At 33.1% G+C, this 23645-nt stretch overlaps 3 protein-coding genes across 3 annotated transcripts; 1 reads left to right on the forward strand and 2 right to left on the reverse strand.

The window, feature by feature from the left end:
• Nucleotides 1-1236: 1236 nt before the first annotated feature.
• Nucleotides 1237-6761, reverse strand: LOC122601053. Its single transcript, XM_043773829.1, has 6 exons — nt 6579-6761; nt 4377-4658; nt 3813-3986; nt 3621-3727; nt 2479-2795; nt 1237-1922 (listed from the first exon to the last, which is right to left on the reverse strand). Exons 1-6 carry the CDS (start codon nt 6759-6761, stop codon nt 1237-1239), a joined length of 1749 nt encoding a protein of 582 aa, XP_043629764.1.
• A 4026-nt stretch (nt 6762-10787) lies between these two features.
• LOC122600232 (histone-lysine N-methyltransferase ASHR3-like) lies at nt 10788-20837 on the forward strand. Its single transcript, XM_043772916.1, has 12 exons — nt 10788-11084; nt 12985-13131; nt 13732-13866; nt 14369-14395; nt 14553-14742; nt 14855-14951; nt 15326-15419; nt 15843-15921; nt 16060-16231; nt 16980-17060; nt 17651-17726; nt 20526-20837. The coding sequence occupies exons 1-11, from the start codon at nt 10908-10910 to the stop codon at nt 17685-17687; spliced, it is 1236 nt and encodes a 411-aa protein (XP_043628851.1). The 5' UTR covers nt 10788-10907; the 3' UTR covers nt 17688-17726; nt 20526-20837.
• Nucleotides 20838-21878: 1041 nt separating this feature from the next.
• On the reverse strand, nt 21879-23284 carry LOC122600518. Its single transcript, XM_043773249.1, has 2 exons — nt 23040-23284; nt 21879-22086 (listed from the first exon to the last, which is right to left on the reverse strand). Exons 1-2 carry the CDS (start codon nt 23279-23281, stop codon nt 21954-21956), a joined length of 375 nt encoding a protein of 124 aa, XP_043629184.1. The 5' UTR covers nt 23282-23284; the 3' UTR covers nt 21879-21953.
• Between the last annotated feature and the right edge of the window lie 361 nt (nt 23285-23645).

The raw sequence follows: 23645 nt of genomic DNA on the forward strand, positions 1-23645 counted from the left end.
AATTGGCCACCATGATCACGTTTTGGAAGTTTGAAGCATAAACATAAAAACGTGAAAGTAACATTTATCACTTAGGCTCCATTTAATTAATATGTTCATAGAGAATTGAAATTTGGATTTCTATATGCACATGGTGAATACTATTTGGCATAGTACGCTTCTGCTCACACTCAACATCATTGTCGGAAACAATCATGGCAATTGAAAAAATTTGGTTATAAATAACGCTTAGAGAACGTTAGAGGTGTGTCTGGGAGGCGTCCTATGGTCTCCACATCATTTCTAGTCACAAAACAAATCACCACATGTTTCAATTTACTCTTGGGCATAAGCAACTCACCAAAAATCATTATCACTATTATTCACTGGTAGTATTTTGTAAAATTAAGTTTGTTTCATTGAACTCACTTTTTCAATTTTTATTCAAGTTGAAGTGTCCAATATTTAGTTAACGATTGTGTGGAGATTGAATGTTACTTTTAGAATTAATAATAGTTGGGTTTAGATTCACTCGTTGTGCGAAAAGTATCATTAAGTTTAGTTAAAATTTACGAAGATTTAATTTTAGTTGACGCTATTATTTTCAAACTAAAGTTGGGTATATTGTGAAGGTTACTTGGAGATGTCGTTCGGATCTAACATTTGAGTCTAATTACAAGAAGAAGGTATGGCCATGGAGGAGTACGTTGGTAACTATCTAAAAAGAAATGATCTATAAATTAATTAACCTAAAAATGAAGAAAATAGTTTTTCAATAATTTGAAAACACTTAAAAAAATAATTTAGCGACGCGATAGGGTAAGCAACGACCTTTGCATGCTTAGCGACGAAGTAGCAACAATACTGCAAAGGTGTTGTGCTTCGGGACTTTAGTTTAAAACAGACAAACTATAACAACAGTTCTCAACCAGATCATATATTTGATCTCAACTGTATTATCGTATCTAAAGACATTAATCAATACTAATATAGACATTGAAAAAGTTTTAAGTTATTCAATAAAGAAACCTATTCTTTAGTTTAAGAAACTGTATTGTACTTGCCTATATTTATATATTACATATTCTATTCTATGTAGTTTCCTCAACATAAAGGACCCTGCTTAAAACAACTTCTGGACTATAAACAGGTATCATCTCACGAAAACAGATTCGTTTACACGAAAAAGGTCTCGGGATTTTTCATGAATGCTCATTTCAACACTTCCAAATCCCTGCAAAGAACCACGAAGTCGCTTCACTTCAATATCTCACCATTTTCAGAAATGTCAAACAAGAACCTAGGGAGAGACGTAATGCGGGGAAGATGATGCACCAAATCTGCATACGAGTCATTTCTTGACAAGCCCGATTCCTGGTTAGGTCCATCTAGTGGTGTCCCAGTCTCGGATATAGGATTAGACTCGAGGTTAGAACTGGCATTTCCATCTTGTTGTGCTATCTGACTGGAACCAGGAGTCGAACTGTCATTTAGGTAATCCTGAGGAAGCTTAGCTGACAAAGAAGTACTAGCACCATCTTGAATCGTATTTCCAGGCATTATAATAGAATCAGAGGTGGAACTGCCATTTTTTTCTTGCTGCAGGGATAGATTATGATCATGCGTAGAAAGGACATTTCCGTCTTGATGACCCTTTTGGCGATCTTGAAGAAGGCAGCAGAGGGAATTGACTCGTGACATGAGAGTCTTCTCATCTGAGGCTGTTGTCAGTTGGCTGTCACCGAGTAGGATCTCTGAAATGTTTTCTAGCATGTCTTTTGGAATTTCCTGGCTAAGAACACTATCGGAAAATGGTAGATTCCTTTGCTCAGAAAGATTGTTTCCAACATAGTTTATAAAATCGGATATCGACAAGGTTGGCTTGAGACGGGGTGCATTTAACTGTTCGATGTCTTTTTGTCCCTCCATTTCCGTAGACATACCTGATAAAAGAAACAGAAAAATGAAACCACATGGATATTGTACCACCATATACTGTAGTCCACATCAGTATATTTTGTATAACTAGGATGCAGCATATTTTGTACAACTAGTGATGATTGATAATCATCACTAATATATAGATATTGAGAATTTTGGTATGGAACAATCATCTACTATATCATCAATGAAGAGTGGGGTGAGGAGCGGGTTGGGTAACGGGTCAAAACAAGCTCACGCCAGAATGTTTATCTTTTGGTAGAAGAAAAAATGGTTTGGAAACTGTCAAATCTTTTGTTCTAGTCATATGCTTACTATATTATTTCAATCATAATCTAAAACTTTTTTACTAAAGCTGTCTGCAAAATTATATCATTTTATTAGAAATCACTGCCCATTTCCTTTTTAGCTAACTTTCTGGTTTTACCCATGACCACTTAGAGATAAATCATAACCCACGTTGACTCGTTTATAAGTGAAGGGATCAAGATTACCACCTCTAAAGCAGACTAATAACATTAAGCACCCAAACATCAAATATCTTGGTGGAAACGGTACCTGAGCTAGAAGAATGAACTTCTCTAGACATATCTTGAGGTATCAAGCTAAGAGAGCTCGGGTCTATAGTTTTTGATAAAGAGGACTTATGTAAAGTTGATGGAGAACCCATATGTGCAATATTATAAATATCTGAAAGGTTAAAGTCACTGTTCCCCAATATATCCTGATCCTTAATAGAAGGTTTCGGTGGGAAATATGGGAAGTCCAAAGCAATGTCTTGCTGCTGGCTCAGAAAGTTGAGCCGTGTATCACACTGGATCAGCTTTTCATAGTGTTTGTCGAGCACGCCTTGTGCACATTGTAGAAAGTGTTGCCTACAGAAACAATAGCAAAAAAGAAGTTTGTTCTCAACACATTTTCTATAGAACAAATTAATGTCACAAAATGTTTGTTATCAGCACACGCTCGTTGGTGACATGAAAGACTTGTAGGCTAAGGGTCATCCCGAGGCTTGCTGAGCTTGATAAGCTCAATCTAGGGCACAACTTATATAAGACCTCGCATTGATCGACTCAGGTCATATATATGTTCGGATCCATTTTGCTAAAGACTTGGCTCAACTCATATAAGTCACTGTTCATATGGGCTTATGTACATCTCGCGGAGTAGAGTTAAACATGAATATAAAAAATGACTATTTAAAGGTCCCTGAGACCTAACAACAGTTGTTCACAGTTTACACGGAGTGGGTCTTGTGATCTGGGTAGCCTTTACTTATTCACACATTAGCTCATAGGAGCTGAATTATCTATTGGACTTGTGAGGCTTTTTAAAGAGTTAGCTACTTCGGTCCTAATTTACTGACCAAGTTAACTACCATATGCTATTACCCTACAATTTTTAAATCATTTATGTGAACAGAAGTTGCTTTGGGATCTATTTTAATGCTAACGGCTCAAGCAGGTTGAAATTAGCCCATGACATTATCAAGTGCTAATAACCTTACGTGTTGTTTTATTGAAAGAAGTTGTTTCATTATTGAATAGTTCATATAATCATATCTAGTATGAATCACTAATATATTTTGTAAAAGAGACATACTGTTAGCATCTGACCTGTTGTCCATCCTGTACGTTTTCTACCGATACAATAGGAGAGAAGCTATATGGTTGATTTACAAGGAGCTTCTAAAGTAATACCTGTGTGTGCTTGCTTCTCCATCTGTAAAATCTGAAGTTGCCCGCCACTGCGTGTGTTTTCTAGGCTGCGGGTTGATTTCTTTGAAGAAAAGTGGTTGCTTATCAAGCTGACGATAAAACACACAATGTGAACACCATTAACCAAGCTAACATTTTTACACGATACAAGAGTACAAAGTAAGAGAACTTTACCACAATAGTCAAACTTCCAGGTCCATCAGATGCACAGCTTGCCTTCAGACCCATGATATCTGCCCAATTGATCTCAAACTTTTTCTTCAGTCCACCGTCAAGAACTTCCCATACGATCTTATGCTTTGAGAAATAACATTTCGCCATTAGATCACCTTCATGTTTTGACACATACTGCCACAAAAACAAGTGTTGACATCAAAAGTGTTCAAGAATTCCTGCACTCCTTATATATAAGTGAAAGTATAAAAACTAGCAGGACTGGTAATGAATCATGATGGCTTCTGGTTGAAACGGGTCATTTTAAATGGCTGGTATGGGTCGAAATGGTTTGGGCAATGTCAACCCACAAACAGCTTCTTTACTGTATGTTACATCAATCTAAATCTTTGAATAAAACATATTAGGTCAAAATTGTCACTTCTATTATAACAATCTAAATCTTTACCAGTTTCGTTTGAGCCGTTTGAGATAAAACATATTGCGTTTCAGCCCATTCATAAATAAATGGGTCAAAATTGTCACTTCTATTATAATGATTAGGACCAGATTTCACTCAAATACCTCCCATTGCCCGATTCTCAGAAGTAAAGCTGGAAAATGAGAAGCCTTCAACTTATCGAGGGAACCAGAGGCCCTGGCCCTTGTCCTTGCTTTCAAACGTCTCTTGGTTCTTGCTTCAAGATTTTCAACAGCCTTGTCATTATTGACTTCGTTGAGCCTCCTTTGAGCCAACTCTAACAAAGATGGACTCTTCCTTAACCGTAAACCCAATGGGCTTGGTTCATCGAGTGGGTTGTACTCATATTGTGGGACTGGAAGCTTGTTGTTACTAAGTCCCAATTCCTAATCAAGACATACACACATGGTCACAAGCTAATATAACTGTCACGTCATAGTTGGCTATAAGCACTTTATTTTGAAAGTACAAACCATGGAGGGAAATTATTAATAAGCTCTTTCAAAGAGCAGATGATTTACTTTTATAGTCAAAATCAAAATGGTACAAATGTGCGGAGCTGACAATCAGGCTAATACGTAGTCATTTTAACATAAATTGTTGTCTACTTGTCTTTAATACAAGTTAAAGGATAGCTATATGAATAGACCAAGAGTTCCTAAGTAACTATTAATATGTATAAGTAAGTAGTTTAAAGTTTTTTACAGAAAGACCAATGTGGAACATCTGCCATTTATAGTAGCTATAAGTAGCTATTAGATTACAATGAATGAGGAAATTAAAATAGAACAAGTTGGTTTCGGATGACGACAATTTCAACAGCTTAGACAAGGATCCTTCTACAAATGTCATGATACGCAATTCTTTACTTTTAGTAAGATGTTCCGTGTAAACTTAATTCTACAACCATGACAAGTCACACCGCTCACAAAGCGGTTCACATGACTTGTGACGTTGCTTTGACTAATTAGTCCACATAGTCTTTTCATATACGATTTCATTTGTAAAATGACGCTTATGACCACCGACTATGAAGCGGTGCCTTTATTGAATCACTTTCTCAAGTAGAGTCTTTTGTAACCTTAATTGTTAATATTTACAATCGTTAATTCTCTCATGTGTGTATTTTTTTAGAACAGTTAGATATCCAACCCATTTCCTAAACTACACGACCGCCTATGATGGAACACAAGACTTTCTAAATTACCCCCCCCCCCCTTTAATCCACCCTCAAAATACGAGTGGGGCTTGAACCAGCTGGCTGAGAATCCCAAGGTAAAAAACCTTACAAATAAGCCATCAACCCCTTGGCATGTATGTATAATTACTTAAAGATCATAACAAGTATTTTAATACAACAATATCAAGTTTCGACTATAAGCAAAAGCTATATCAACCTTTGTCTTATTTAAAGTAGTGTTGGACATTCAAAAACAAAATGTAATTAATTTTGTTTAAGAAAAAAGTTTCATTATCATTTGAGCATTAAGCATTCCTCAAGCACTCAATAATTCAAATCTAGTACATTCATAACTTCTATCATCCCGCTAAACCTTATCAATAGTTGCTGCAAAAACATCAAAGGCTTTGAAAATGTCCATGTATTGTTGCCAATATAAAGAGGATGTATCAAAGCTAATACAATAACCATCTTACATAGTTACATAACCACAATTCCCTATATGGTAAGTTCTAAAATATACAAAACTAGACTAGATGGCCAACACTATAACAAATATATTTTTCCATATTCATGATTTTCTATTTGCGCGCCTTAATAGTAAAAAATTAATTAATTTCATACTTAATTTCTTTTAACCATAACCAAATTTAATTTTATCAAATTACATAACAATTTTGATCATTAGTGCTAAAAAAGAAAGTAACCTCCTCTCCATCACATTCTACTTAATCTAACCTTCCTTTATTCTCACTTTAACCGCTTTTATTTTTACAAAAATATAGATTAAGAATAGTAACATCGTAATGCAGTTCACATAATCTTTAACAAAACAATAAAAGTTTAATTAATCAACCACCAAACATAAACTCAACTCATGAAAGTAGGAAACGCTTGAGAGATCATGACACATGACAAAATCTAAATGATAAAGAAAAAACAAGAATATCATTCTCTCTCTTAATCTGGCCATGCCACTTGTCATCACTAAACATATGAGTTATGTTAATGTTAATGTATCATTTTTGTTAACCAGTAGATAACACACACACATAATATAATACAAGTAATACATAACAATTAATTCTCATAAATATATATAAAGCAAAATATTGAATTCATCAACCTGATCATCAGTAGTCATTTGAGAAGAAGAAGAAGATGGTCTCCATCGTTTTCGAAGCGGTTCGTCTTCACGGCCGGGTTCGTCTAAGAACATCAAACTCTCATCTCCGACCAAGGTGCTCATTTCTTCTTCCGGCAATTGCCAGACATTGTTGTTATTCTCAGACGACATGAAGTGAACCATTAATTAATTATATATCAACAAATATATTTAGAGATATGATGTATATACTAAAAAATATATAAATATTTTATGTAATGAAACACATAATTAGTTTGAGTTTGTTTTTGTTAAAATTATATTTTATTTAAATGATAATAATACTATGTAAAAAGATTCATATTCATGTATGAGAATTCTGAGAAACCGAGAAAAGCTGGATATTGAGTATGGAAGTAGTGTGTTGTGTTGCTACGTGTTAATATAACGAAATTTGAGATTGCGAAATTACTATATTGACCTTATTTTTATGGCATGAAACTATGAATGCGTGGGTCCTATAAACATCTTTATTTCTTGTTTTTTTCGAAATACAAGTGTTTTCTTTGTTTTAAAAACATGCAAGATTGCAACGGCACGTGTGCTAAAAGTAGAATACATTCATTTTATTACTCTTTCTAGTTTCATTTTGTTTGCACAAAAATTAAATAATATATGAAACTAATAAATATATATGTGATTATAGACTTATAGTTTAAATCATTTAATACACGTACATTTGACTTGTTAACCTTTTGGAAAGGTTTTAGGGTTCGATATATTTAGGATGGTCATGACCTAGGTTAGTTTTTTTATCGTGGGATTTAAAGTGAAAATTTGTTTGAAGAAACTCTTAAATGCTTATTTGGTTAATGTAACATATGATTTGCAGATAATTCACACTTTGCGAAACAAAAAAATAAATATGAAGATTTTAGTAACAAAATTTCTTTGGAAACCTAGTTATGGTTTTTACATAAATATGATTTTTATATCAAATAACAGAAACAAAATAAATATAAAGACTCGAAATGTCAAAGTTGATGCATAACTCAAAGATCCATGGTAGTTATGAGATACATATTTTTCATTTATGTTATTCCAAGTTTTATACGGGTTAAATACAAAAAGATTATTATTTTTGCAACAAGTCATTACTCTAAATTTGATTTTTGTCACTAATACCTTTTTCAACTTATCGTGTTATAAGCGAGTTGCAAAAGATATTTAGCAATGACATCTTGTGGGACCCACATCTTTCTAAAGGAAAAAAATCCGATGAATTTTAAGAGACAATCACTGTTATGTTAAGTTAGTTTTTTTTTAATATTATACTTTATAATCTATTATATTAAAATAAAACCAAAAAATTGTATATTACTTAACACAACAAGTCGTAGCTAAATGACATTTTATTGTTACTAATTCATTTTATTTACTTTAAAATCAACTTGGTTGGATCAGTGGTTGGAACTCATGCCTCTAGAAACAGAGGTCATGGGTTCGATCCTCATGCCCAGCAAGGCTGGAGGTCCTTTTCTACCTATGGTAGAACCTGGATGCAGTCTCTCTACCTTTGGTAGGGGTAAGGCTGTCTACATATCAACCTCCCTCATAGACTGTCGAAGACGGTATTGGGACCCAAAACCCGTGAAAGACGGCATTGGGAGTTACTTTACTTTTTCACTTTATTTACTTTAAAATGAACAACTGATCAAAGGTTTATCCATACAATTGAGAAATTTTCATTGTTTTTTCAAGTTTAGTTTATAAAAGAAGAAAAAACTTTTAAATTACCCCATATATAGGAAGTTTTTTTCTTTTTTTAACAAAATCAAACAAAATTATTCTATCAAATCCTCTCATTTCATTTTTTTTCATAATTCAGATAAACTCAACAATACTTATTTTATAATCCGTTATATTATTCTTTTTTTTTTCTTAAACAACTCAAGAACATAGTGTTAAAAGATAATGAGTATGATGAAAACTATACTATAAACTTTTCTTCCATATGGATCTTACAACCATAAGACATATTAATCGTAATATCTGTGAATTTGCTTGGTATTCTTAGAATAAAATATTTAATTAACAGATTAAGACATCCTTAATTTGTTTTACACTTAAAATAACAATCTTTATGTACAAGTTAATAATGTAGATATCCTTTAACATGACATAACAAACATCCATATCCACACTCAATCAAATAATGTTAAAACTTATAAGCTTTCTCGTAAAAGATAGTTCATTTTTGTATATCTCTCCAATACAGAAATAACCATCACAACATTCTTAGAACGTGTTTGGTTCGCGGATTCTAAAGGAATTTAATGGAATTGGAATTTGATTCCATTCCATATGTGTGTTTGGTTGTCAAATGTCACATGAATCAAATTATATGGAATGGGAAGATTCCTTCATTTACAGAATTTACATTCCTAGGGGGATGTTGATGGATTTTAATTCCATTAGACACATATCTCCAAAAGACAATATTACCCACTTTATAACCAAAACATAACACCCATCAGTCCATCACAAATCTGCTCCTCTTTACTCTGTAACATTCAGATCGCCAATGGTTGAAGCAATATATCATCTCCACTCAACCTCCATCTACAACCACCACCACCACCAAATGTAATCACTGTTTATCCGGCAAGAGGAAGATACAGATATGACACCAATAATGACTACAAAAATCAGAGCTATTGTCGAAAAGAGGTAGAAGAGATACATACCAACAAGATTCCGACAAGCACTTACCGTCGGTATGGTGCATAACGACACCCGATTTAGGTTGGTCACGAGGTGGGTATGATGAAAACAAATAGAAACTCACTTTTCTTAGGGAAAAGAATGAAAATAAAAGGGGAAAAGAAGATAAAAAAGATAAATGGCGAGAAGTTACCGACGACGATGTGTGAATGTGATGGACAGAAAAAGAAGATAAATTGGAAAAAGGAGATAAAAGTCTTTGAGAAAGAAGACTGAGTAAAAAGGAAGTTGACATGTGAAGGAAAAAAGGAGATTATATAATATATATTCAAAGGATATATATGTCATTTTAGTTAATATATCAATAACATTCATTTTACATTTTGCCAACCAAACACATGGATTGAATTTAATTCAATTCCATCAAATTCCATTCCATCAAATTTCATTCATTTAAAAAACATTCTGCGAACCAAATGCGAGTTAGTGTTCCAAACTTAGGATAGTAAATTTTTTTTATCCGATTAAGGCCACAAATAAAAGGAAAATATCCAAACAAAAAAATTTTTGAGGTCACGTTTGGTTCAAAAATTTTAATAAATTACAATAGAATTGAAATTGGATTCCATTCTTTATTGTGTTTGGTTACTCAAAAAGTCAAAGATGAAAGAATCTCATTATATTAAATGTGAAAGAATTTTATAACGTGGGAAACAATTTCATTTCTTCTTTCACAAGTGTATACGGTGTACCTTGACAATACCAATTGGTCATCGGATTGCACACTATTTTACCCTATAGGTACCGGTTGAGTGGGAAAACAATGAGGGTGTTCCATTGCGCTCTCTTTTTTTTTTATTGTCTTTTTTATGTTTTTTTTTTGAATTTTAGTGGATAAAAATGAAGAATATACTCTCTATTTTTGACAGGGGTAAGGTTGTCTACTTAATCTTGACCATACACCGTTAAACACGGACCCAAAACCCGTTAAGTTTTTTACTTTCAACAAAAGAAATTATATTTTTCATCTACACTCACTCTCACTCGTTGGTCTACCGATTCCGATGATTCCTTTTCTTTTCTTGTCTAAAAAAACTCAACAATGAAAACAACTTTCCTATCTTTTCCTTTCTTACCCAGAATGCAGTGTTAGACTCTATTCTCGAGTTTTTATTAAAGTAAAAGAAAAGAGAAGATTAGATAGGAGAAGAAAGGATAAAAAATTATATTTATAAATTGCATTCTTAAGTTTTATCATTTAAAAGAAAAGAAAGTGAATAAAAGGATTTAAAGACATTCTTGAGTTAAAAGAGAAAGATAAAAAAAGATAAAAATATGTAATATTACATTTATAGTCCTATAATTATTATAGTTCATATAAAAATTTGAAGGATATATTAATAAATTTATAACTTATCTTTCCAAATTATGCCAAATATGGAATAAAACCCCACATTTTTCCTTTCCATCCCTCTCTTTTTATTATCATAAAAAACTCATAATCAAAATCTCTAACAATACAAAAACATAAGTTTTCTCCTCGTTCATCCTATAAACTAAAACTCTAAGAATGCACCCTAGGTTTGATACAGATATACTGCGTATATATTCTGATGATCAAAAAAGATGGCTGATTTAGGAAACTTTGTTAGCATATCTTCATCCAATAAGGATTCCGAAAACAAGACGATTGAATCGAAATGTTTAGACGATTATTTACGCGATTGGGCTGCGAAAAACGTCAAGTCGGGTGTTCCAGAATCCAAACTGTTTCTTCCTTTCCTTGTTGGTGCTCCAAAACTGGTATATATATATATACATTTCTATATCTATTTTTTTGCAATCATAATTTTTTTTATTAGCTATAATTGTAATGTGATTACTTAGTGGTATTTAGGTTACCCATTAACCTAAATAACAGATTTGATAGGATTAATAACTCAAGTACTCAACCATTATTGGTAGTTGGCAATGCTGAAGTGGAAATTGAAAGCGATTATCAGACGGATGGGGGACGTAGGCTCGAAGTTGCGGCAACATATACTTCTATATATGTACAGGATGCGGGAGTAGCATAGTAGGCTTTCTTCATGTATTAGGCTTTTATGGTTTTAAATGTGTTACATACCAAATGAGAGAACACAAGTCTAATGGGCGAGAGAGCCCATTTGGTATACAAACCCCACATTGGTTGCCCATACAACCGACGTGGGACAAGTCCCGTACCCTGCAATGGTTTCGATCCGTAACAATGCTAGTGGCTAGGGTTCGCTTCACGTGATACCCCTTGTTTCTCGTTTGTATATTTGCTTTGTCGCATAAAAGGAATTGAAGATAGTATAACTATTTTAATAAATACATCAAGGAGTTGGTAGTATCATCCGTAGCAGTATATAAGTTACCAACATAGTTGCCACGCTTTTGATGTTTAATTTAAGGAGATAGTATAGTTATTTAGGAGACAGAACATGAATTACATTGTACGGAGTACTATGTTTTATATGCCGAACATTTATTAAATTGCACTATCTATACCTATATATAAAAAGAATAGCACCCTTTATTTATGGAAATGTTGAAATTACTTTATGCAATATGACTATAATACCCTTACTCTTTTCTTACCCATCTTCTTTATTTTATTCACTAATTTAATTATCTCCACTAATATACCTAAGATACCCTTAATGAAATAAATTACACCACCAGTCCCTCAAGTATTAAAATAACTACACTAACCTAATAGCCTACACTATTTGTCGTCACCGCCATCCACTCACTGTCACCCGTCACCACCACATTGTCGTCACCGCCGCCGCATTTGCGCGGGCACCATGCTAGTTTAGAAGAGAGAACACAGAAGACATTACAGACTCTTTGGTAATACGTGTATACTTTGCTCTGTTATGAATTTAATACCACTTGTATCAAGCTACATGAATCTTAATTTGAATTATGTGAAAACAATATCTTTTGTCTTTGAAAGCTAAGTAAATTACCACCAGTCCTACATAACAGAAGCTTTTGGTAGGTAAGGCCGTCATGGTGACAATTGTCTGAGTGATTTGTATTGTTGATGTGAGAAAGTATAAAGAAATATAACTCTGGTTTTAGCTTTGGTTCTAAGAGTTGACGTTCTGTCCATATATCTTGTTCTTTTGATATTAGCTTACAAAGCTAAGCTCTCAATACTACTTTTTGACATGTCTGTTAGTTTAGGGATAGTTTTTGTTTAGTTCAAAATCCAGGAAATTCATAATAAAGATTAGAAGTATATTAAGAAATCCAGAAATGAGTCAAAAGAGAAAAACCACCTGGAAATTGCCAATCGAGTATCTATACAAACAAGCAACTTGTTATGTTTTATGGAAACCACCTGATTTGGCACTTTAACTGATCGTCGGGGATGATGAGTGTAAAGACAACGTGTCCATACAGTTCCCTAATATTGTAGATAATGATTGTGGTATGTTATAGTTAAGTTTCAGTTTCCAAGATTAGAGGGAGCCCAAAAGTTGCTTTTACAGATATTATTAGTCTATGTTTTTGAGAAAGATACAAGAAACTACACCTGAAGATCTGTCAAAGTTTGAGTTATGACAATTTGGATTCGTATTATATATTGTTTTATCACTTTATGTAGAACAATGATATATGTTGATTATCCTAGTATCTGATCAATAATTTATATAATCCATTTCAGCCTGAGTGTTCTGTCTGCGAGAGTGTAATTTATCCAGGAGAGGAGAAAGCATGTGTAGTTCGTGATTGTAAAGCTCTATATCACCTGAAATGCGCAAGAGATTTGCTTGGGCTTTTACCGTCTGAAGCATTCAAGTGTCCTCGACATGTAAAATTTTCTCTCTTCTCTCTTCTTTGAGTTATTTGTTTGTTAAAATACATACATCTAGTTGTTTTAGAAATCATATTATCCTTCTCTAATGTATTTGTATCTCATGACGTGATTGTACAATAAATATGCTCATCTTGAAATAGGGAGCCTTTATTTATTTATTTTTCTGTTCTTTGATGCACTATACGAAGGTTTTGTATTTGATCATTCAAAAAAAAAAATATTATATAGGGTTTTCCATCTACTACCCATTTAAATCTAGTAGATGGAAAACCCTCGTTTGAAAAAGGGGGAAAAAGAGATCGAAGACAAATCTACAATTTAAATTGAGTTTCTAATTCTATAAAAGTTACATTTAGGTGATCATACTGGTATGTTTAACACAATTCCTTTCATAGGCATGCTTTTTATGCAACAAAAAAATTCATCTGGTATAGTCAAATCTACAATAGATGGAAAACCCTCTTTCACAAATGAAAAAATAAAGAAGAGATTGAACTCAAATCTACAATTCAGATTGAGTTTTAAATTCTGCATAAGTTACATTTTGGTGATAATACTGGTATAGTGGTATGTATGACATTATTTCCTTCATAGGCATGCTTTTTATGCAACAAGATAAATAATCTACGGCGGTGTTCAAGATGCCATTTAGCTTCACATGACAAATGTGCCGCATTTCCTTGGAAAACGGTCTGTTGGAGGCATGCTGATGATTGGCCACCAATAAAGGTCAATTTCTTCTTTCATCAGCATGGTTATGCTATTTATATGAATGATATGAAATATCTTTGTTTCTTTGTCAATAAAATAACTTCAACTTTCTTATAATATGGATGCTTGAAATAGCTATGATGCAGGAGCATATATATTCAAGATTATCTAAATATTTGAATAATATTAATTTCTATTATTATCGAGTCTTTTTCTAGCGATTATCTTTTATTTATTTTATTTCCTATTTTACTGGTTTTAGGATATATTTATAAGGGTCTTTGGTTATTGTAAAGCTTAGTTGATTATTATTGAGTTTATAAGAAAATTGAGGATTTGTCAAGAAAACATTTGTGGTTTCGATCTTCGATCAATCTTTTGTTCTTGAGCCATTTGATAGCATAAGAAACTGCATCAAGCTACATTCCTTATTCTGTTTCACTCTTGGTTTTCTTAGTTGATCCTCATTTTAATTGATTAGGCTGAGTGGCAGGACTGATGTATCTTGTTGAATAAGCAGTCTGCAGATCCAACTAATAGTATAGAGGTGAGACTTCTAACATGCTTTTCTTCATCATCATTCTATGGGTGTAAAGTAAATAGTGTTTCAGCAAATTATTCTTTTACATACAAGTTTATCCTTTAAATACCGAAATAAGTTATTTTGTTAATTGAAGCTCTTTTATTACTGCTATCAATAATAGGAAGTATTTATCCGTTTACCATTACCATATATGGTGGAAGAGTTCAAGATTGATCGCCCAGTAAAAGACACTATGGTGAACAAAGTGGAGCCACCTCTATCTACTATGAAGCGGCTCAAGAATGATCTCGAAGTATATGTCATGATGGAAAACAATCAGGAGCCACCTCCGTATGAGAATATCAGACGCAGTATCCTTGGCATGTTTTTCGTGCCCATTTTATTAATTCTTTTACACACATTATTCCTAAATTATAGAACTGATCGCTTTATCAAATAACTTGCATTCTCAACTGAAGTTAGACATATACCATGTCAAGAAAACGCGTGATGAAACCAGTATGAACTCTAAATGCACTGATTGCAGTTCTAGCACATGCACTAATGACTGTGTATGCAGGTATTTGTTAGACTCATGCTTGGCAACACAAGTTTCACATAACTAAATAAGACAGAAGATAGCAACAGACTCATGGAAAGTTAACTAGCTAGACTATGTGTCAGTGGATCTACAATAATGTTGAAATTTTGTTATAATTTTGGGGATACAAATAGTGATTGAGTTATGTTGTGGTGTATTTCGTCTAGCTATTGAACTAGGGTAATATTAGCATCATATGATAGAACCTACTTGTCAAAAGCAAGCTGATTTTATGCTTTGTTGGGATTTTCAGTAATTTTAGTTGTATCGGTATATTGCAATGTCCTATTGATTTTAGGATACACATTCTTCATATATCTTTTCCATTTACGACATTACCTTTGATTAAACAGGCTTCAGTGTATAAGCTGTTCAAAGGCTTGTCGATGTTCAGACTTGTGCACAAACAAGCCCTTCCGAAAAGACAAAAAGATCAATGTTGTTTTGGTAACTTTCTTATAAAAGCTATTAGTTAAAAATTGCCATACTTATACTAGCTTTTGAAGGTTTTCATTTTGACACATATATACTGATGAATGGTCGATTTGGGTTAGTTGTATCTTTAATGGTCAAACAGGTAAAATTATGTTTTTTAAAATAGCTTAAGCAGTTGCTCACAGTGTACTTTTAATGCCTGAAACCTTTTATTAGTATTCAAAAACCTAGAGTACCATTGACATAATACAAATTTGTAATCCGATCAATTCAACACCTCTGGACAAAAAGTGTTACCGTTCAACACAACCCAGCAGTGCCAAAAGTTACCTGTTTTGACCTAAACTTGTTTTTCTCAATCACCCAACCTGCTTGCGGTACCATCTTGCCATTTCTACAACAGTAATACATTTATTCACTTTTGATAATTTGTAGACTGAACATTATGGCTGGGGTGTAGTAGCTGCTGAATCTATTAAAAAGGGTGAATTCATTATAGAATATGTTGGGGAAGGTAAATGCTTATTTCTCTTTTGTAGTTTATTTTTTATTGTGAAGTTGTCGTAAACTTTTTTTTCCAGCAGCAGAAAGTTGCCACAAACTATTATTAGCTCTTGGTAGTTTTTACCGAGCTGACGACTTACTGTTTCAGTTATCAGTGATGCTTTGTGTGAGAAGCGCCTTCGGGATTTGAAGCACCAGGGAATTAAGAACTTCTATATGTGTAAAATCCAAAAAGATTTCACCATTGACGCAACTTATAAAGGGAACACCTCTCGTTTCTTACATCATAATTGCGATCCTAACTGTTATCTGGAAAAATGGTAAGTATCATGTACCTCATAATAGGCTTTTACGTGTTTTGATCATTAAATTATATCATTAGTGTATTGCATATGGGTGTGGGTCAAAATGGGTAACTTATTGGTATGGGGCTGATTAGCTTAACCTGAAACAGTTTTCATTCACTTGTTTTAATTTCATCATAACTAATTACATTTTTAAATACAATTACGAAATAGATATTATATAAGTAATGGTCTAATTCTTTAAATAATATGATTTGGGAGGCTATATGTGACTTTCAATCTATTTGACCTGTTTCGTTCATAGCTAACTCTTTTGGTTTTAGTTATTTGACGTGCATGAGATAAAATGTAACTCAAGTAGATTCATTAAGAAGTAAAGACATCAAAATTTGCACCTTATCAGGGAAAATTTACAAAATATTAATGACATTGGATTCTGTCTAAAAGGTTCCCTTATCATCCTAGTTTGCTGTTTGAACAATCGAGTTTTTTTGGAGATCTTCTAATAATTGAACATCTTGACTGAAAAATAAATCTAGTGAACTGTTGCATATATTTGAGGATGAGGAGATATTTTTCCTTAAAATGTGAATTATATAGATGGCACCGCACCAGTGAAGCCAAATAAATTGAATCAGTGAACTAGTTCTAGGTTCTTGTTTTTGCTTGAACATCATATTTTAGCATTTCTTGTGATTAAATATTTGATTGAACAACTTATTCCTTTATAAGTAATAATCACATTTTAATTATCTTTCATTAGGGCTGTTGATGGAGAGATTCATGTTGGTGTCTTTGCTGCCAGATTTATCGAAGCCTGGGAACCCTTGACTTATGATTATCGGTATGATACCTATTTTCTTGCTGATATGGTTTTGGTTACATTTCTCCAATGATTAATTTAGTGATTTGCATGCACATAATCCATTAAAACCAAGACCATATATTGACCCAAAAACTAGTGAACCATGGTGTCAAAATCATCTAAAATTGACCTTATATATAACCATACTGATATTAGAGGTGACAAAATGGACATATATGGAGGGCGGAGTTGGATAAAACGGGTCAGGTTGGGTTCGACTTCTTTTGTCCACCATTTAAATTTTGTAGCATGTTATTCGTTCTCAGTATGATTACCAAATTGCATTTAAAAAATATAAAAATATCAAACTTCTAAAATAAAATGATTAAGGGCATGGTAAGTCTCTGGATATATGTTTGTCTACGTATGATCCATTCATCCCTTCGAAGTCGTAACATATTTGATTACCGGTTTTTATATAACCTGTTGAACCCATTTCCTACATGGCTGCAACTTGCCACCATTAAATATCAAATGGCAATTTCCAGATTAAAACAAAATGATAACATTTTTTAACTACACATGTCAATCTTTGTGACAATATTATAAGGGAATTATCTGGTTGACAGATTAAGGAGTTCGAGCTTCGTGTGTTCGTCAGAATAGTTGTGTAATTTGTTTGTTTGACAGCTATCAGCCTATCAGGTGAGTTTCGTACTCCTTTTTCATGCTTTCATGCTGGAAAGATACTCAAACTGTCTTCTACTGTTTTTATGTCGTAGACAAAACCTATGTATTTATATACCTATGCTTTTACATTCTCACGTATTAGACTATGATGAGTCGATGATATTAGTGATAATTTAGGGACTAGACTGAAATATTGTGGTCTATATAAACCACTCCCATTGTAACCCTTATTACATTATTCTAATACAATACAATGTTCTCTGGTTTAATTTCACGTACCTATAGGTATACATGTATGCTTGTTGGGCTATCTTACTAAGTTAACTTGTATGCTTGTTGAGGTAGCCTTTTTTTTTTTTTGAAAGGTGTGAATTACTCGCGGATATCGGAAGGTCTAGTTTACGTTGTCTTAACCGGGCCCGTACTATAGAGCTCCCTCGCCGAATAGATCCCCAATTTAAACCCCTTGATGAGAAACCCCTATCTCCCAAAGATCTGGAGGGGAAAACTCACCTAGACCCACCATAGGTGGAAATTAAATACCTGTGGTCACCTCTTGTGAGGAAAGGGGCCTTCATGCCACTAGACCATTTATAGATTGTTTGTTGGGTTAGCTTGTTATTTTGTATTCATGTTGGGTTATTTTGATGGGTTAGCATGTTGGGTTATCTCTAGGGGTGAGCAAAACCAAACCATAAACCACAAAAACCATAAAAAACCGAAAAAGCCAAACTGCAAAACCGCCGCATAATTAAAAACCGATTTTATGGTTCTTGTATTTAGAAAAACCAAATTAATGGTTTGGATCTTGGATGCATATAAAAAACCAAACCAAACCGCAGTATATATTATCAATTAAACTAAATTAGATTTTAATATTATTTAACTAATATATATCTTTAGTGTAGATGTAGATGATTTAATGGGTCAGTCCATTTACTTTCATATTGCTTATGATACTGTATACCCTAGCCTTTCATATTAAGTACTACGTATATATATTGTATACCCTAGCCGTAAGTTTTCTCAAAATCAACATTTGATAGTTCTTAATACTACGTATATTGTATAGTTGCTATGAAGTTGAACATGATACTTTGATAGTTTTTTTTTTATTATTATTATTTAAGCATTTGAATTTTGTTATGGAACATTGAGTTAGACTTTGAGTTCAATATTTGCATGAATAAACCATGTAGTTGAATATCTTGCTTTTTAGTTTTTAGTTGATCTAGTGCTTAAAAAAAACCCACCCATTTGAAACCAAAAACCAAACCGCTATAAACCATTTACAAATGGTTTGAAATTTTGAAAACCCACCATAATGGTTTGGTGTTTGGTTTTAACTAAAAACCGCACCATGCTCACCCCTAGTTATCTTGATGGGTTATCATGTTGGGTAATTGTAACGTCCCATTTTTTTAAGGTAGTAATATTTTATCAAGTTATTTTATTTTTAAGTTATTTAGGATAACTAAAGTGTCCTTCATAAAAGTTGATGTAGAATTTATAAGGGGTGAAAATGTAACTAACAGTATAAATTATCCATAAATAAAAAATAAAACAATTCAACTCCTTGAAGCTCCTATTTTCTCTGATATGCGTGTGTGTGTGTGTGTGTGTGATGTGAGAACAGCCAAAGACAAAGCCAGGGAAGAAAAAAGGAAAACATTCAAGCCTTGATAAGGAATTTATCTAGCAATTTCATAAAGAAATCAATCAAATTAAAACCTCAACTTTATAGTAATAATAACCCTTCATCTTTTGCTTAGTTTGAAGGATTGGGGTTAGGGTTCGTGGAAGAAAAGGATAAGGTATTAGTGAATTATCACGCTATAGTTAAAGATGGTGATTGTTTAATCGAAGAGGTACTATTATATTGTTTTTTGTTAGTAATTATTTTTAATATTTGTCATTAAGAAAAGTAGATGATTTAGTAAAAAGTGATAATATTGTTATTGAGTTTTATCAAGATTTCTTACATACAGGACTAGGACTAGCTACTTGAATTATACATTTTTTTACAAAGTGATAAAATCTATTATTAACATCATTTTAGTGAAATTAAAGAAAGCTCATATTGTTAATATTATTATTGTTGTTTTGGCTAGTTGTTATTAAATTTAAGAATGATATTTTTGGATAAAATGAGAAATTTGAGAATTGATGAGGTTATGTATTAATAATAATTAAGTTGGAAAACCTATAAAGAAAAGATAATTTTACTAGCCAAGTATAATAAAAAGGAATGATATTTAGTTGAACTTGATTATGTAAGTGACCTTGAATTATAATTTTGTTGATAAAATTTTTGTAACCGGGTCACCTAAGATGTCCAGCAGGTTAATGTTTGAAAGGTGAGTACAAAGTATTTTATGTATGTAGAGATGACTACAAGATTTGGTGTTGTCCATTTCTTGTAGGTAGTTAGACAACAAGAGTTGGCGTTGTCCATTTCTTGTAGGTAGTTAGACTACAAGAGTTGGCGTTGTCCATTTCTTGTAGGTAGTTAGACTACAAGAGTTGGCGATGTCCAATTCTTGCAAGTAGTTTGAACATGACTACAAGAGTTGACTATTTGTTTGACTCTTGTAGGTAGAGTTTATGACTACAAGAATTTGATTAAGTTCTTGCAGGTAGAGTTAATTAGTAGCTATAGATCCATATGCTTGTTAGTTGGCTAGAACTAAGTTATATGTTACATTGTTGTGTTTATGCCAGCCCAAAATGATGAAAAAGATCATAACTTGCATAATTATATTTTGTACTCGCTAAGCGAAAGTGCTTATTCTTTTAGTTGTTTCCATCTTATAGGCTCAAGTGGATCACAAGATAATGTCAAGATCAACTAGCTAGCTGGAAGTGAAATAGCAAGCTTTGGGATAGTTTTGGGTAGTTTGGTAATCGAGTAAAGTTAGAATGCTAAAATGTTATATTGAAGTTAGAAATCCCTTTTTGGTTAACTGCCCTTGATATCATTTGTCTTTTAGTCAAGAAGATGCTTTTATGTCTAAAGCTTTGTATTATTATTATAAAGTAGCTAAGTATATATGTATGTCAAATGAAGTTGGCAAAAGTTGATTTAGTCACTTTTAATAAGGATGAAAGTAAAAGTTTCTTTCAAAATGTTTGAAATAGTTTTTCACATACTTGGTAAGATGTTCTACAGGTTTGGCTGTTGACATTACGACAAGGTCATGTCGAAATTTTAAAAAAAATAAAATTAGAAGTACATAAATTATGTCGTTTTGTGTTTGGGTCATTCCAGTAATAGTGTTATCTTGTATTCTCGTTGGGTTATCTTGTTGGGTTAGCCAGTACACATTGCAGATTATCTTGTTTTACGGATGGGTTAACTTGTATCTGTTGGTGAATTATCTTGACCTATATTTTCGTAGTATCCTGTCCTCACCCAATTACAGGCACATTATCTTGCACTAAATGTGACACCTTGTTCTTTATTGTATGTATCATACTAATGGGGGTCAAATATATTAAAAGCAAAACTCTCTGGAAATTGTGATGGCCATGTGCCTGGCCAGTAAACTATCAGTTAACTTGAGTTTATTTTGTGGGTATTGTATGATTTTGTGTACGCCTGTATGAGCATTCTGTGTGTATGCCTGTATGGGCCATCTGTGTGCCTGTATGGGCAATCTGTGTGTATGCGTGCATGGGCTATCTGTGTGTAAGCATATGGGCCTTCAATGTAGAATTCTCGTAAGGTAACTATCCAGTCCTTGCTCGTTTACTTGACACTCACTTTACGTTTAGCAAATATCCTTTGCATAACATAACAAACATTGTTAAAACTTATAAGCCTTTTGGTAGAAGATAGCTCACTAATTTACACCTCTCCGATACATAAATAACTATTGCAGCACTCTTATTATAGTTACTTTTTCATAGCTCTCTTCCTATCAAAACCAAAATACCAACAACGAAAATACTCAAATAACCCAAAACATAAATTAGCAATACCTGTTGTGTCATCCCCTTGTGGTTAATATTAAAATCGAATCTGCACAATGCGTAATGGTAGATCATTTTTCAAGAGGTCACGGTGGTTCGGGATGAGGCAGGTAAAATTCAGTTACTACATGCAACGAGGGATTGACGGTGGTTGGGGTTAACAGTATTGATGCCATCTAGAATTAGCAAGTCTACTGATATTCAAATATACGTGTAATTAAAATAGTAAAAATCTATATATAATGTATGGGGAAATAACCCCAATCTAACTCATTCATCATCCGTCATGGAGATGGAAAATATGATAAATAAACACAAAGGAACAACAAAAAAGGCTCCAGTCTTGAGAAACTCTTCATTCTCTGTTGAGATAACTCCAATTCTTGACCAGTCTCCACTATATCTAGAGTTCCAACATAACAATAACATTTAACAGTATTAGATTTTGTGAAAGTCTAATAAAAAAAGGTCAAATGAACTCTAAAGCTAGAAGAAGAGTATTTAAAACTACAAAACTAATTTATATCCAACATAAAACACGTGTAACCAGCTTCTAAATGTTGTTATTGTATAAATTCAGTGACATTTTTGCCGATTTGTAATCCATGTAAGTTGTTACGTAGTAAAAAATTCCATCGAATACATACATTTGTAATGATTAGGTTTAGATAGGTGGATAAACCTTGACCCTGTAGTCTTTTGGACCCAACCCATCCTCTTTTAAAGACCGGTTGTTGTTGTTGTTGTTGTTTGTCATCCTCTTTTAAGGACCGGTCTCAGACAACGAGTACTTGTCTTTGCCTCTATGGGTATCACCCTATGAAGTTGGGGACAAAGTCAAACTCGTGACCTATATTTACGTCAAGAATTATACCACTTGATCCGAATACATTGATTATATATCTAAAAACAATACACTATATGGCACTATTACTAAAAACAAGCAATAGCAAATATCTAGAATTTGAATATACACAATAACAACACTAGTTTGATGCATACAATAAATTTGGTGAAGGTTTAGTACTTAATTTTCAAGCACTTGACAGAATATAGGCATGTGTTTACAAGTTTATGATTGTTTTCTTGAAAAAAAGGGCTTATGATTGTTTATGGCGCCTGGTATCCCGATCATTATTTTGGTAACCCGACCAGATTATTAATGACAGGGGCCCGCTTTTTACTCTATCATATTATACCATTATACACTATCAAATCTATTTCAACATATGTATCGTACAATATAAATTTTTAAAGTACTTTTGGTCGTAGACGGTTAAAAAAATGGTGTGTTGATGTTTTGACATGATGCAATTTAATGTAAGTAATAAAATATCGGTAAGCTAATTAAATTACCCAGCATCAATGAAGCCCAATCCAAGAATAGCAACAGCTGCTTGAGAAACGATCTTTAGTGAAATATTTGGTGTTGATTTTTGAGAAAAGTCATCTTTTTTAGCCATTGAAACGATGATGGTTCTTGTTTCTCCATTAATGTTTTTCTTCACTTTGAAACATGGATAAGAGAAAATGGGACTAGAGATGACACTTTTTTGAGTGGATAGCATTTTGCAATTTAATGATGTATGTGAAGCCATGTATCAAGCGAGGATCATTGCTTTGTATTTTTGTACTTTTCGCAGTGAATATTATAATTTGCAATTTAAATTTTGATTTTAATTTGCTAAGTTCGGAAAACCCAAGTGCGATTAATACGACCTGACAAATATATTTGGGTTATATGGGTCGTTTTATTTGGTATTGAAGGGATATTCGGGTTTCACTTGGGTTATATGGTTAACCCAACTCCCAGCCACATATATTTTATAGAGTAAGTTTTAAATTTGGTTTCTAACCAGCAAGGTTTGTGCCAATATGGTTAACTCTTTTGTTTAACAAAGACCGGGGAAGCGATTTTTAATTCTTGCAAGCCACGGGCCTTTTTCTACCCCTATATTGTCA

The sequence above is a fragment of the Erigeron canadensis genome, chromosome 5 (assembly GCF_010389155.1).
Source record: "Erigeron canadensis isolate Cc75 chromosome 5, C_canadensis_v1, whole genome shotgun sequence".
NCBI classification, from domain to species: domain Eukaryota; kingdom Viridiplantae; phylum Streptophyta; class Magnoliopsida; order Asterales; family Asteraceae; genus Erigeron; species Erigeron canadensis.

What these genes read in the sequence shown, in the direction of transcription:
- LOC122601053 (XM_043773829.1), bottom strand. Translation starts at nt 6,761, where the DNA reads ATGGTTCACTTCATGTCGTCTGAGAATAACAACAATGTCTGGCAATTG. An exon ending in TGAGAATCGGGCAATGGGAG is followed by an intron (nt 3,987 to 4,376) that starts GTATTTGAGTGA and finishes TTTTTGTGGCAG; the next exon opens with TATGTGTCAAAACATGAAGG. An exon ending in GGAGAAGCAAGCACACACAG is followed by an intron (nt 2,796 to 3,620) that starts GTATTACTTTAG and finishes TTGTTTCTGTAG; the next exon opens with GCAACACTTTCTACAATGTG.
- LOC122600232 (XM_043772916.1), top strand. Translation starts at nt 10,908, where the DNA reads ATGGCTGATTTAGGAAACTTTGTTAGCATATCTTCATCCAATAAGGAT. An exon ending in ATCCAACTAATAGTATAGAG is followed by an intron (nt 14,396 to 14,552) that starts GTGAGACTTCTA and finishes TATCAATAATAG; the next exon opens with GAAGTATTTATCCGTTTACC. An exon ending in AAAAGATCAATGTTGTTTTG is followed by an intron (nt 15,420 to 15,842) that starts GTAACTTTCTTA and finishes GATAATTTGTAG; the next exon opens with ACTGAACATTATGGCTGGGG.
- LOC122600518 (XM_043773249.1), bottom strand. Translation starts at nt 23,281, where the DNA reads ATGGCTTCACATACATCATTAAATTGCAAAATGCTATCCACTCAAAAA. An exon ending in TTGGGCTTCATTGATGCTGG is followed by an intron (nt 22,087 to 23,039) that starts GTAATTTAATTA and finishes TTGGAACTCTAG; the next exon opens with ATATAGTGGAGACTGGTCAA.